Source organism: Sesamum indicum, linkage group LG7 (genome assembly GCF_000512975.1).
Source record: "Sesamum indicum cultivar Zhongzhi No. 13 linkage group LG7, S_indicum_v1.0, whole genome shotgun sequence".
Lineage (NCBI taxonomy): Eukaryota > Viridiplantae > Streptophyta > Magnoliopsida > Lamiales > Pedaliaceae > Sesamum > Sesamum indicum.
Window position 1 is genome coordinate 7,789,703 of NC_026151.1, and position 15,755 is coordinate 7,805,457.

The 15,755-nt window shown below is 32.6% G+C and overlaps 2 protein-coding genes across 2 annotated transcripts in view; both read left to right on the forward strand.

Moving 5' to 3' along the window:
• Positions 1-7,958, forward strand: part of LOC105166558 (protein PELOTA 1) — a gene marked incomplete at its 5' end in the record, with an annotated part of 9,297 nt that extends 1,339 nt beyond the window's left edge. The window contains 13 exon segments of the mRNA XM_011085949.2: positions 738-812; positions 891-947; positions 1,851-1,896; positions 2,789-2,864; positions 3,697-3,772; positions 3,896-3,928; positions 4,026-4,094; positions 4,245-4,351; positions 4,560-4,632; positions 4,855-4,893; positions 5,189-5,283; positions 6,682-6,788; positions 7,593-7,958. Of these exon segments, the coding sequence (XP_011084251.1) occupies positions 738-812; positions 891-947; positions 1,851-1,896; positions 2,789-2,864; positions 3,697-3,772; positions 3,896-3,928; positions 4,026-4,094; positions 4,245-4,351; positions 4,560-4,632; positions 4,855-4,893; positions 5,189-5,283; positions 6,682-6,788; positions 7,593-7,666 (927 nt within the window). The 3' untranslated portion in view covers positions 7,667-7,958.
• On the forward strand, positions 9,990-12,227 carry LOC105166559 (3-oxo-5-alpha-steroid 4-dehydrogenase 2-like). Its single transcript, XM_011085951.2, has 2 exons — positions 9,990-10,494; positions 11,575-12,227. Exons 1-2 carry the CDS (start codon positions 10,159-10,161, stop codon positions 12,043-12,045), a joined length of 807 nt encoding a protein of 268 aa, XP_011084253.1. The 5' UTR covers positions 9,990-10,158; the 3' UTR covers positions 12,046-12,227.

Consider the following 15,755-nt stretch of genomic DNA (forward strand, 5'->3'; position numbering starts at 1 on the left):
ACATCCTTACAAGGAGTTTTGTGTATCTATTGAACCACAAAGCAAAATATAAAGGGCCATGTGATGTATTTTCATCAAATAGCAACTCATCGCTTGAGCATAATCATCATAAAATACTGCTGAGCCTTCTGTACTTATTAGGCTTTTCATCTCAAGTTTTGGCTCAATGCTTCAATTAAGAGTATGCCAAATTGTGCTATCTATTACCTGCTACATCATTGAATAGTATATACTGATACATTTCTGTATTTTTGAATGTTGCGAGTCTTGTCAGATTCGTGTTGCTAGTTTATTTTGCATGAGATGTACATCTTGCTTGACTAGGTTAATATTTACAAGTGGTAAAACCAATCTTAGTAAATAATGAGGCCTGCTTGGAAAAGATGAACATAGTTCAGGAAAGCTGTGATTCTATCCTGAAAGCAAACCATGTTACATGGACACAGTTCAACCAATTCCGAGAGTATGTTCCTTAATTTATTCTATATGTTAATAAGTTAAGACCTGGACGTCATATTTGAGATTGGAAAGTTAAGCTACCTGCATTTCGTATTTAAATTGTGTTCCAAATATAAGTGAAATTAATTCATAAAAGAGCATTCATGCAACAGCTTTTATGGGTCCAGACGACCAGACCAGTTCTGACTTAATGCATCTTTCCACACAGAACCTAGAAGATTGCAGTTATCTTATCGTGTACATCATGACTTAATGACGTAATTTGTTTAAAATCTCAGACTGTCGAATATGACAAAGAAGGATCTGTATTACGCATAAGGGGGAAGAATATTTTGGAGAATGAACATGTGAAGGTGTGTGGCATGAGACCATCTATTCTTAATTATTTTGTTGTTGTATTCCAAATAATTTTTTTTAGTTTTCATGTGCAGATAGGGGCATTTCACACCCTAGAACTTGATCTCCACCGACCTTTTGTGTTACGGAAGGTGGACACTTACCCTTTATCTTTGACCTATTCCCCTCTTTGACTAATTATTTTCTGCAATTTACTTAGTTTGATACATCTCAACTTTATTCAGTGTCTTGTTGTTGATCTCTATCTAAACATTAGCCCATTTAGGTTGATTATAGTGAATGTTGTTATGTATCGTTATCTAACTTTGTTTTATATTTTTCTGGAGAAAGAATGCCCGTGGAAAATTTTTGCAGCACATTAGTCTGTCTGTCCGATAGAATGAGCTACAGAGGACGAAGATTCATAAAAAACACTAACCTAATGTGGCCTTTTAGACCTTAAATATAGGATGTACTAAAACTGCAACATTTTTTGTCCTTAATAGGCTCTGTAGCAGATATTACAAAATGACTATGTTAATTTGGATTTAGATCATGGATGCACCATTTGCTGCATTTCCATCTTATTTGTTCTTTTACAATCTTTGTAGGAGGTGATGGTCATCATACAGATAGGTTTTCATGTGGGATGGATTGAATTTTTGAGATGCTCGATGTCACACTGACTATCAAATCATAACCCTATAGAATTACATTGAAGAAAAGTAATCTTGAAACAGAGAATAAACATTTCCATGTATTACCTAAGTCCAGCTATCTGTTTCACAAACCAACTGTAGTCTGTGAGAATATTAGAAGAACTACAGTGAAGCCGTACTCATGTATGCCTGTACAAATACCAAACTAAACACACTGACGAAATATGTTGGGTGGGTGCTCCGGTGGCTGAATGCTTATCTACTTGTGGTTGCAATATAATTTGTGTTGTGCTTTTTGTGAGACTACATGTATAACTTTATGTTCATTCATGTTTCTTGGCAAATTAGGCAGCATAACATTACTGTGCTTATTTAAGTTTGACTCATGTTCACTAGGTGTTGTGGGACTCATTGTCATTGGATACGCTCCATCAAGCCTCTGGTATACATTCTCAATAGTTTCATACTATACATCAACTTTCCTTTTTTTCTCTTTTAGAGCATTATAGTTAGAATATTCATCAGAAGTATACTAGTACATGTTAAAAGTAATATTTTCTTTCCCCTTTTGGGTTTGTACTCAAATGACTGGACTTTAATTTTATGTGCAGTCGATATGGAAAAAATATTGACCTCAACAGAGTAGTAGGAAACTATAGTCTATGTTGAATTATCCCAAGCCATTAGTTTTCAACAAAAGATAGAGGGTTGAGTGTTAAAATTTATAGTTAACTGATGGTACTTTTTTCCAATACCTAGCCACAAGTTTGTTGTGGCTCGCCATGAGTAGTCTTAGTCCAAAGAGTGTCAACTAATGAAATTTGCACATTCTTTGTGCATCAGGAGACTGACCACTCAGAATTATTCTTCTATAAACTTTTACGAATTCATATGAATCTCTCGATAATAAGGAACAAGCTATATGTTGATCTCAGAGAAAAAGAATAAAAGCATTGTTTTTCCAGGATGTTTAACACCTTGTACGAGTACTAGGCAACAAGGAATGTGCATCAAGGAGCAATAAACTATTGGAGAGGCCTGAATGTGCATAGCATGCTATGTTGTTTTCATAAGATCTATAAGAATTTGCTCTGTTATATTTATAAGATTTTAACACTGCTATTAGTTTGGAAGAAAGGAAAAAGGATAACTTAAGGAAATAAAAACAAGATATTTGTTGTAGCAACTGAATACTTCCTAGACCTACCAGGCTCATGTGGAACTTGTGGGGTATGCATTTCCTAATATTATTATCCACAAATCATTTATATACATGAGTTTTTGAATTTTATAAGGAGTTCCAGTCTGCTGATTCTGAATTATTATTCTAATAGATATTAAAGCAAGTGCAGACCTGGCTGTTGTTCTGATGCAAGAGGGCCTGGCCCATATTTTGCTCGTCGGTAAAAGGTACTTCCATCCATTGTTTTATGATGTCTATCCAGGAAACAGTAATGGTACAACACCTCGTGTAAAATGTACTACTTTTGAAATGGAATAGAAAGTAATAGTTTCACTTTTACTTCTCTAATTCTTTTCAACAAGGTGCTTTTGGTTTCTTTCAGAATCCTATCCTATTTATCTGCCTCTTTAACTTGATTTTGATTTGATGATATCCTTTATTTGAGCACCTACGTGGACTTCACCAATAAATGCTGTTAAAACAGATTGGGGAATTTTGATTTTAATGAAATAACTCAAAATTGTGTTCCTGCACTATGAACCTTTTCTATTAAATTAGTTGTCTTGTTGATGTGAACATGTAACAAATTATAATCAACTTTTTGTAATTTGTGTTTGCTGATGGTTGTGGATTTTTAGTAAAATTCCAATATTGAATTTGAGTAAATGCATGCAAATGTCTGGTAGATAGATCTGCTCTACCATTCGAAAGTCATTGCTTCTGCCAGTTTTATCACTAGAGTTATTTTGAATACACTTGCTTTGCTTGGGTCTTTATTGTCATGACTGATGCAGTGTTAACTTATTTCTTCATCTGCCAGCATGCACATATGGTGATTGATGTTACCGATTCGATAATTTTTGTTAGAACTTAAAGGAAATTGACCTCTTTTTTCTGTATCCTGATCAGATTTAGGTGTTTCAGTGTAAATTAGTTATTATCGTAGTGATGATAGAAGGCTTGGTTGCAAACAGACTGTTATCAAGACTTAAAGCATACCAGGTCTTTATCATGTCAATTGTCAAATCGTATATTCAGATGATGTTAATGTGTCAACAGTGTGACAACTACTCGTTCACGGGTGGAGACTTCGATACCTCGCAAGCATGGACCGTCAATTGCTGGTTATGATAAAGTATGCTTACTATTACTGGCCGAGGCCATTGAATGTTACTTTTAATGCTATATTGGTCAAATTGCGAACTTTTTCCTTGTCAATGTAATTGATGTCCTTACTGAATGTGCATGTGTTTGGCAGGCCTTGAATAAGTTTTTTGACAATGTCTTACAGGTGAACTAAGCTTAATGCCTTTCTTCACATTTGTCTTGTTTACATTGAATTTTCAGAGCTTGTCATCGTGATAAAAACTTTGTTCAAGTTGTTGTAGGCTTTCCTTAAACATGTTGATTTCAACGTTGTTCGCTGTGCTGTGATTGCAAGTCCAGGGTTTACTAAGGTCTGTCATCTGGTATCATGGATATTATCTTACATTTTAAGTTTCTGTTTTTCCGTAGTTTTCTGCAGATTCATTTGTTATTTATTTAGCTTAGTGCTAATAATATTAAGTCTCGTAGTATACTTAAGATCTATTCTCAAACATTTTCAGGATCAATTTCATCGGCACTTATTGTTGGAGGCAGAAAGGAGGCAGCTGAGAGCTATTATTGAGAATAAGTCGCGCATAATTCTTGTGCATACTACCTCTGGTTACAAGTATATCCATCTCTCTATCACTCTCTCTCTCCATACACTGTTTGTCTTACTGATGCATTGTTAACTTACTAAGACCAAATTTGGGTTGTTTCTAATGTGAAGGCAGAAAGGATTTGCTACTTCATCTGATATTTTACTATATGATGTTTTCTGCTAGTTGTTTAACATTATAGCTCTCTTATACTTTTATGTTTACAAATTGGCACAGGCATAGTCTAAGAGAGGTTTTGGATGCTCCAAACGTCATGAATATAATTAAAAATACAAAAGCGGCAGAAGAGGTATAGGCTACACCTAGTTCACTTAGTGTTTTGGGATGCATATTCAATCCCTTTTTTTGTTCAAAGACATCGGGTTTGGTCTTTCACTGTTCATATTATTTTCTTCAGCTTAGTTTTCTGGGATGCATATTTGATCTCTTTTTTTGTTCGAAGACATCGAGTTTGGTCTTTGTCTGTTCATATTATATTCTCCAAAATTTACAATTCAGTTTTTCAATGCAGGTCCGAGCTCTCAAGGATTTCTTTGCGATGCTTTCCAATGTCAGCTTCTACCCTTCATCTATGTGTTCAATTTCCTTCTAAAGCATGATATATATAGACTTTGGAGGAAATTTCCAACTTCCCTTAGTTTCTGATTTGATATGTCCAATCCATCTCCAAAGGCTGTCTCGTCTGACGATGTAAATATATGTGATTCTGATCTCCTCACCCTTTTCCAATAGTCAATGAAAGTTTTACCAAAAAGCAACAATCTATTTTTCTTGACTTGTATATATGCATGCAGACGTAGATGTCAGAAATCTACATTAAGTTAATGTATGGTGGTTTTATTTAGGAACCTGCTCGCGCATGCTATGGACCAAAACATGTTGAAGTTGCCCATGAGCAAATGGCTATCCAGACACTTCTCATTACTGATGAGCTCTTCAGGTTTGTGGTCATATAAGTTCTTATGGACATCACCGTCACAGGCTCCACAGCACAAAATGTTTTACAATTTGTTTCTCACTTTACTGAGCGTAATGCTTTTGTGCTGTTTTTCTTTGTTCCCTGTGGAATCTATTCTTGTAGTTTTACTTGTGCATTTGATATGCTAAATCATGTTATTGCATATCATCTCGGGCTATTGGCAGTTCAATGTTTTCTTTTTCAAACTTGCGACTTGCATGCGTAACTGCATATGGAGATGGCACTGAAATTAATCAAGCTTCACTCGTCGTTTAGATTTAAACAGTAGACTCCCAGTCTTTTCGCATTTATGAGCCTTCCAGTCATGAATATTCCAGCTTTAGAGATGTCATAACAAAACACAACTTCTCCTCCCCATTTTGCATTTCTCCATCACTACCGCTATTTGACAAGTTACCGGCACAAGCTCACTGTTATACATTTTCATACCAAGTCCTTTTATTTCGTTCCACCTTCTATACAAAAGTAACAAGCAACTTCGAAGAATTGGTCCATTGACATAATAAAAGGAGGCTGTTGTGGACAAGCCATTGTAGTTTGCATAGCTTTGGGCATCAGATAAAACTGCTTCCTTAGAATCCACAGGGGCCAGCGAGCACTTTGAGTTTCCATTCTTTAGAGGATGAACATTCATAAGAAGGAAGCTTTTTTCGGGATAACCGGAACTACATTTTCTCCCAAAAAATGTACAAGATGGTGTAAGAATAAGTTAATTGCATTTCACATCCCTGTGAAAATGCTGTTTGGCAACAAACCCCCTAAACATAAAAAGAAAAGATAAAAAGCACACTATGATTCTGTGAACTTTTAAGAGTGAGCTTAAGAAGCTCATAGCCCTTTTCTTTTCTTTCTTGTTCAGGGAGTTTTTGCCTATTAATATTTTAATAGGAGGTCCTATTACATTTAATTCAAAATTAAGAATGTATGGCGAGGACATCGACCATACTCGTTGAATGAATAAAGAAAAACCAGCTGATTTTAACAAGTGAACAGTTAAGATTCGGATATTTTTTGGGGTGGGTCAATTGAACCACAGTAATATAGATTTGGTGTAAGGATTCGTCATTCTGTCACTAGAAATAAGTCCAGCCCTGAAAGAATCCATATTCATTTTGTAAATTCACATTTGCTTCACATATCTGACGTCTGAAACCCCTCCAAAAGTAATATCAAATGCTCATTACATTCCCAATATAAAATCCGAATTTTTCAAAGCCCAAAATAACCGAGCAAGTTCGAAGAAAGTGATTGCTTTTATCTGCCTATTTCCCGTTACATTTGTTAAAAATGTTGAAATTACGTTGCGTGTTATTGATTTATTCGGTAAGGATGTCTTCTTATGGAGGTTTTGTTTGTCAGGAGTTCTGATGTAGCAACAAGGCAAAAGTATGTTAATTTGGTCGACTCAGTCAAGGCTTCAGGCGGCACCGCACACATATTTTCCTCCATGCATGTTTCAGGAGAACGTGAGTACTTGTGTTTTCTTTATGCAGCCTTTATCACTTAGCAACGTCCGTCTTTGAAAAAAGTTATTAGAGAAACGTTCATTAGGATGTGTCACTCATGCATTTATTTCTGAAAGTGCTGGTAAAATATTTCATTCATTAAAACTCTGTGGAACTCGTCCTGAAATTCACTCTTAACAATATGCTCTCCGATTGTTTTCTTCTTGTTCTTCCCCTCTCTTCCCAAGATAGTCACTTTGTTTGTAGTTGTTTTTAGATAGTTTTTTAAAGGGTTGAGAAAATAAATTTGAATGTCAGAAAGTTGGAGATGTGACTCAGGCCTCAGGGAATGTGACGAGTATTTAGTATTTGATCTTATTTTTGGAAAAAGCTTGGGAATTATTGAAAATAGATTATAATATGTTCCGTATTGTTTCTAAAGGGGATCAAATTTACTGTAAATCTGACCCTCATGCCTTAATAAGTTGAAAAATACTTAAAAATAGAAGAAAAATATATTTGATAATGTTTTTTGAGGAGACAAAAATTAAATCATGCCTTGACCGTAGGTGTTTTGTATTTTATAGAAAAATAATATAGGGAATGGGGTAGGATGTAAATGTTTTAGGTCGGTTTTTTTAATTTCAGAGTCATTTTTGGCCGGTTTCAAAAACTCGCCAAACATGAAATCGGACAAAGGGAACGCTTTGCTGCCTTTTCTTGTAGGCATTATTATTGTTTCGTTTTGCCTTATCGACGAATGGGTATTCTGTTTCTGGGATGTTATTTGCAATGACTGAAGTAAGTTTTTGTGTGGTGGAGCAGAATTGGCGCAGCTGACGGGTATTGCTGCAATTCTTCGTTTTCCGCTGCCAGATCTCGACGACATAGAAATGTAATAGGTGTTGGATTTGAAGGTGGTGCTGATTGACAAGTTTTCTGCTCCATTGTTGTCTGTATATCTGGCTATTTTCTTCATGACTATACAAAGAATGATGAGAAAGGTATAACAAAGAGGAATAGAAATTAGGCAGTGCAGTGCAGTAAAGTTATTGTATAAATCTTGATTGCAATTCATTAGTTTTGTGTTTTAGAGACCAGAATATGTGATTGTTCATCTTTGTTACAATACAAAATGTATGTTTGAATAAGTTTATCATTTGATTGATCTATTGACATAGTTTTAGGTGATGGTTGAGAATAGAAATCCTTTTAGTTGGTGCACCAAATTAAACTCAATCTTGTCGAATTATAATATTCTAAGTTCCAACGTTAGAATTTTGATTTATTTTGCTTCTAAGTTCCATATAAGTCAAAAGGGTATATGTGTATATGCATAAATATATCATTGATAATAAAGATGGAATAAATGAATTTCTTTTTTTTTTTTTGTCCTACTCCTTTTTGTTTGTAGTATTTATATATATATATATATATATACCTCTCATAAGGTTTGGCATAATTACGAATACCCTTTGATTGTTTGAATTAAAAGTGGCCTGTAGGCTGTTAAATTTTCAAACTAAGCATTTAATGGCTACGTGCTAAACATGTGACTTTTTCTATTAAATTTCTAATAGAAAGGTGTCATGAGACCAAAATTACATAATTTAAAAATTATGAGCCAAAAATAGCAAAATTCTAAATTATGGAACAAAAAATGCTGGCTACTCTTACCAATAAAGAAAATAAGTACATATAGGGAAAAGTACCTTTATACTGCTTCTACATGTCAACTGTTTATAATGTGTCGTAATTATAAATATTTTTTTATTTGAAAAATTATAAATATTTTTCTAAAATTAAAAATAATTGTAAAGTCCCTAAATAGTATAGTGGAAATCGAAGCCGGCTCGACTCATCTGCCAACTCTAGTTATAGCCATTCATTTCATCTATCCCGCTACTTTCACCTGCCAAAAACCCTATTCGCCATTCATTTCATCTATCCCGCTACTTTCATCTGCCAAAAATCCTATTCTAAAAGAAAAGTCCTTTCAAATTCTCTCAACAAAAATCCTCATTTTGCCGAAGGCCCAATGATGCATTTCATCGGTGTCGTTGTTCACTGAAGAACAAGAAGAAGAAAAATCATATTCTAGAAGTTTCCTAAAGGTCCAAGGAGAAACATTTCGTCGTCATTCACCGAAGAAGAAGGTATGCATGCTTCCCTCCTTTGCTCTAATCCCATGCAGAAGTTGCCCTTTTTTGTAATTTTGGTTCGAGTCTTTTCTAATTTCAAAAAAAAAAAAAAATTGTATTTATTTTTTTATTTTGGAGCTGAACCCAACAACTATCTTACGGGTTTTCTAATTTTTTTTTTATTATTTATGAATAACTTGTAGTTGACGTATATTTTCTAGTTCATATATCTATTTTGGATAGTATGTATATCACTATACAAAAAAAAACTCCAATACCGACAAGTTGACGATTTTTTTTTTATGGTTTTATCAACAAAAAATAAATCGTCTCAATAATTACACAAAGTTTTGTAAGAGGGATAATTACATTTTTTTTCTTAAAATTTGGTGTAATTACATATAAAACATTTGTGGTTTAAAAAATTACATCTAGCAATGTTAAGATTTGCTTATATCTAACAAATAAATCCCATTGTTAGTAAAAATTTACAAATTTTACTGATATTAACAAAAAAATTGAATATTACCCTCGATTGACCTATTACTGACTTACTAAACTACCTTTGTAACAGTGAAACTATGCCTCCTCATATGCATTGACGTGTGAAGACATATAAGGGTAATTTGATTATTGATATTCATTTGACCTGTAATAAATCGTAATAAATTAATTTGAGGTAAATATATATATTTTTTTCTCAATTTTTTTTGTTAATATCAGCAAATATGTTGAATTTTGAGCATCACAGGAACTTATTTAATATACAAAAATAAATCTTGTGAGTACTAGATATAATTTTTCAAATTATAAAATGTTTACATGTAGTTATACTAAATTTCAGAAAAAGAGTGTAAAATTATATACCTTTATAAAATTACATATGCATTTTTTTAAGTTGTAATTATAATTAAAAGTACATTTTCTATCTAAGGATAAAATTTTACAAGTATACCCCATGAGTTAATCAATTGACACCTTCAAAAGTGTATTTATAATTCTACAAATGTCTAACATCAAGGGCATTAATGTAATTCCCGTGTACTTTCTCACTACAACCACACTCTCCGAACTTTTGGGGACGGCGTGCGTGTTTGCGTTAGCCATCAACCTTCGTGTTCCATTCCCCATCACACATTTTCTTCGTCCACAACAAATCTCATATCATTTCAGACAATTCAAGAACCAAAACCCACGTCCCTGCACGAAGAGACGACAACCACCCGCCTGCCGCCGCCGCCATCATCATCATGGTTCTGTCTGTGCTGCTGAAGTTCTTATACCCGCCGCCGGGGAGCGTGGTGATAACGGCGATGTCAGTGATAAGTTTCGTGTCGTTGAGCAATGCAGGATGGAAGGAGACGAAGGGAAAGCACATACAGTATTCTAAGCTGAGGAGCGCTGCAGGCGATGGCGATGAGAAGAAGGAGAAGGCGAAGGTGCCAAGCAAAGTGGGCATGATTGTGGCCTACACTCCGGCGTTTCTTGCCGGAGTTTCGTCTTTCTTCATCTTCCCACTTGCGGATTTCAGGTTTAATTTGCTCCGCTCTGCCGTCACCACCCATTTCTTCAAGAGGGTTTTTGAGGTACAAACTCATCCACCCTACGCTGCTACTTAATTGCTCTTTATCCGCTCTAAAAATAGCAAGTAAATAATAAATTCTGATTAAAAAATATTGAGTAAATTATATCTTGTCATTTAAATTATGTCCGTTTTTATACTTTATTATTTTTTTATATTAATTTATCATTTCAACTTTGTGAATTTCGCAATTTGTCCTATGTAATCGTTTTTCCATCGATTTTTCTATTGAAAAAATATCGATAAAATTTAAGATATGATAAAATATCATATGTCCAGTGCACGTGATGGTTTTTTCAATATTGAAAAGATCCATTGAAAAATAGTCTGGCAAAATACAAATTTTACATAATTAAAATAGTTCATAAACTCAAATGACAAAGTGTAAAAATAAAAATTTTTGAATGAAAAAATGATATTTATCCAAAAGAGTATATAACAGCGAGTTCCTTAAATTTTTATAAGAGAAGCTCACCGTCTCTTGCCTCAAGAGATTGGACTACTTTAAACAAAATATTAAAAATAAAATTAAGAGATCGTGTTGTATTTTTCTTTTTTTTTTTAAGAAAAAATATTTTTATCTATTAGTATTTTGTGTTGTATTAACAAAAATATTTATTCAAATCAGGTTTGGTTGAATCAAATCAATCACATAATAAAAGTATCACAAATTATCATGTGATTGATCATTTTCCTTAAATTATATTCCAAACACACATAAATATATTACACTTACCATATAAATCCGCCCCAACTGAATTGGATCCGAGTTATAACTACCCCTTGCATTAACACCACTCTTTCGGAGAATACCAAGGACTAGCATACCTAAATCTAGGTTGCCTTGTGAATAGGTTCACAAATTAGTTGAATTTTGATTTTTTGTTTTTAGCTAACTAAATGAGTTATAGGACTAAATTTATAGTTTAATCGGATCATGTTCAAGTCACGTATAATTTTCCAATCAAATTGGACGAAAAATGACTAAATCAATTCATGTAAGGCAAAAAATATCACTCTAAAATTGAGATATCCGCATTGAAATGAGATTGTAGATAATTGCTTCCATTATTATCTTGTGTAGGTGTTGTTTGTTCACAAGTACAGCGGGTCGATGGATGTGGAGGCCATGATCACCATCTCTCTCAGTTACTTCCTCTCCTCGGCAACCATGATCTACAATCAACACTTGGTGCAAGCAGTGCCGGAACCAGCTGTTGATCTCAAGTTGGTCGGCGTTCCGATGTTTGTACTGGGAATTGGTGGTAATCTCTATCACCATTACCTTCTGTCCAAGCTCAGAAGTGAGGGAGAAAAACAGTACAAAATCCCCCAAGGTGGCCTCTTCTCTCTAGTCATATGCCCACACTACCTGTTCGAAATCCTAGGTTTTTTCGGGATTTCTTGCATTTCTCAAACGGTTTACGCGTTTTCCTTCACTCTCGGAACAACCTTCTTATTGATGGGAAGGAGTTACGCGACTAGAAAATGGTACGAGTCTAAATTTGAAGATTTTCCGGAGGATGTCAAGGCGTTAATACCTTATCTTTTTTAATTAGAACTCGATGATGTTAGAATAAGTGACCGACGAGTTAGTTTCCACGCCTTGTAAATTTATTGTGTGGGCATTGTTCTTTCAGTAATAATGTTACTAGTTATTGAATTTGTGTTTCATCTTTATTTTATACTTACTATAAATTCTTAATGTATGGTGTTACCTTTGTATTGACCTCAAAATATATTGTTAAGTGAAAACTATTACATATTATTTTGCAAGTATTTTTATCTTTTTATTATTATTATCGTCATTATTACATCAACATTTCAATAAATTGAGAAACATATCGGTTCAAATCCATCAATATCCAATCGAGGCATCAATACGACTAAAAATAATAAAGTAAATTATAATAAATTCACAACTACATAGTGCGGCAAAACACCTATATATCTGATAGAATTCGAACCCATAATTTCAAATTTATTTATAAGATTTTAACATTAACCATTAGACTAAAATTTGATTATTACAGGGAACCAGTTTTAGGCAGCTATAGTTTCTTGAAAAATAAGCCCTCTTTGTTGTGTATTTATAGTGGTGGATCCTTCCACCTATTGGGACTCTCCTGCTAAATTTAGTCATACGCCGTGAGTTATTAGCCCTTAATTGTGGCTTATTTTGGACTGGATTTCCAATTAATTAATTACTTCCACTTATTAATTATTTTACAACCATTGAGGGATTAATCTAACTCTATAGATTAAGTGTAGAATTAATTAACCTAACTCTATAAAAATTAATTAATTTATGAATTAATTGACTAAATCCATCTCCTTAATCATTCTTGATTTTTTTTCTAGGGTTTGTGAATGATTCTTTAATTAATTAGATGTATATACAGGCTATAGTAGTTTTGGGTTTTTGTACTATATACAATTTAATTAATTATTAAATTGCTGAAATTGATTAATTACTCTTAAATGAAGTTGATTAATTTGGAGTTGCTGTTTCTCATAGTAGAAAAATGTAGCTAGCTAGTAATGATTGATGACACTATAAAGTAGGTGATTTAATTAGTGCATGTGGAACATATCTATTATGAGGTGTTATGCAAATATGATCCTTCCACTATCAAATTCCTTAATCAAGATTTAGAATATGAAAATTTAATTGATTCCCATCTTTGATCTTGATGGGTATAGATTTACTCTAAATTCACCACAAAAACAGAAAAAGAGAATGATATTAGTAACAATTTTAGGTTGTCACTAAATATACATCTTAAATGGCAATAATTTTAATTTTTTATAATATAATTATTAAACATAAGAATTGTACGCAGTACATCGTCACCACTGGGATGGATGATGTCATCTTTGGATTGGTCGAGAATGGACCGATTGTTTGACGGACATCCCAACACAAAATTGTTGCAGATTAATAACGATCTCTAAGGTCGGTAAAATTGTCGCAACTTTTTAGTCATCCTCTTTTTGTCACTGTTTTTTCCGATGGCCAATGTCGTTGCGAACGTGACGATATTTGCGATGGATGTTTGAAAATTGTGGCACCTGGTTGTGCAAGTATTGTGTCCGTAGCAAGGTCGTGAAAATATCCATTGCAAATTGCTCCATCTTTTGCGACTGCGTTTAAGAGTCCATCGCAAATGAACTAACCCGTTTCTAAAATAATGGCTACTCTTACAATAACTACATTTCCATTGCAAACTTTGTCGCAAACACAGTCGCAAAATTCACGAAGGCTATTTTACAATGACTATATTCTTCTGTTGCAAATTGAATCTCTGCTTTCTTTTCATTTGTATTCACACTCTTGAATTACATCACACACACATTCTTTATCTTTCTCCTGTTATTAAATATATTTTAAATATTACCATTATCGTATTTTTTGAGCTGATCAGTTTGGGATTGTGGATCGCAATTGACTAAATAACAATTGAAATCCTTTCTTTTTTTTGGTATATTTTAATTGTTTTTAATTTATACATTTATATTATGAAATTAATATGTATCAATACAATTATAAAAGAAAACCTTTTTTCGTACCAATTTCTAGATACTCATATTTACACTTTATTTTATTGCTTTCCTTTAAATTTTTTTTGCCAGATTAGTCATTTTAATATTTTTTAATAATTGCACAATTATATATATATATATATATATTGTTAACTACCTACTACTCCACATTCTCTCTCACCTTACTTCTCCATATTTATTACAATTTATAATTATAATTACATTACAATGATTTGATTCTGTTGCAAATACACAAAATTATTGCAATATTACAACGACTGCAATCCTTTGCAAATTTCATTGCACTTTTGCAACGGACGTCAGCCGTGGCAATATTTTGTCACAAAATTTGCAACGACATATGCCAATTGTGGGCCATCTGAGTTGACCAGAATTTGCAACGAAAAGTTACAACGTCCAATCTGTTGCTAAAGTTTATTATTAGTTTGCAACTGTATTTGCCACGAAAAAAAATTCTGCAACTCCGTTGTAAAATCGTGGCAAAAATCATTATAAATTTGCAACGGACATATCCGTGGCAAAAATTCATTGCTATAAGACTGTCCTTTTGTAGTGAAATATTTATAATTATAACAAATTTCAATAAATATTCCATTGTAATTTATCCTAAACTAAAATACTAACCATTGTATGGATAAGATCATAATTGTGGAACCTCAAGTCAAAGCTAATTAAACCATTATCTTAACTAAAAATTTTCCACCAAGTCTTTAATTATTTTTAGTCTTCGTCGCGTGAGCCATATGGACCTCTAAAATAACATTAAGATTTAATTAAAAGATTAATTAATTAATTTAGTCCAATTAATCAATCCTTAAAGTCTCGTTTACTTTAAGAATCATATTAAATGAATGATATGATTATCCTTTATTAAATGAATTAAAAAAAGTTTTATATAAGTAATTAGTTGTTTGCTTATATGTATAATCGAAACAGGATAAATTCTATCAAGTGTTTATTTTAATATATTCACATACTTTTGACAGAATAAGCCAACTACCAAACCAATATATACAATAAAACTACACCACATGATCTAAGTAAAACCATACTTACTATTTTATTATTTAATTCTAACTATAGTTTATATTTTTTAATGAAAAGTACGATTTGTTAAGTATGGAACCTAAAATAGTAAAGAATTTATGGATAAATTAGAACTACCTCCTCTGAAGCTTGGCGTAATTTTTTAAGTATTTAAAAAATTATAAATACACTTCCCATATAAAAATAAACTGTGTAGCTCTAGATGGGGAAGTGGACATTACTGCTTTACCTTGCTAATTTTTTAAAAAAAATTGAGAGTGAGTAAAATAAATAATTTATAGTGAATATTAGTTCATAAAAATATTTTAAAATATTAAATAGTATCTAAAATTATAATTTTTAATTTAAAAGAATATTTTGGTCAAATTACCATGAAAATTAGATGAAAATTTAACGAAAACTAACAAAATAAACTTGATATTACACAAATATTAAAATTATATTTATAATTTTTCAAATTATAAAAATATATTTATATATAATAATGCCAAATTTGAAAGAAGGTGTTTATAATTTATGTAAAATTTAATAGCTACCAAAATCGAGAATTGAAAATGGTATTTTAACCTATCGAATTCTTAATTTACCAAAATTAGAGTTTGATATTATCGGATGAATGTTCATAACGGACCCACTTTGAGGAGCTAACGCTTG

Coding starts and splice junctions, on each gene's coding strand:
- LOC105166559 (XM_011085951.2), top strand. CDS start 10,159: ATGGTTCTGTCTGTGCTGCTGAAGTTCTTATACCCGCCGCCGGGGAGC. Junction 10,495..11,574: donor TCTTCAAGAGGGTTTTTGAG/GTACAAACTCAT, acceptor TATCTTGTGTAG/GTGTTGTTTGTTCACAAGTA.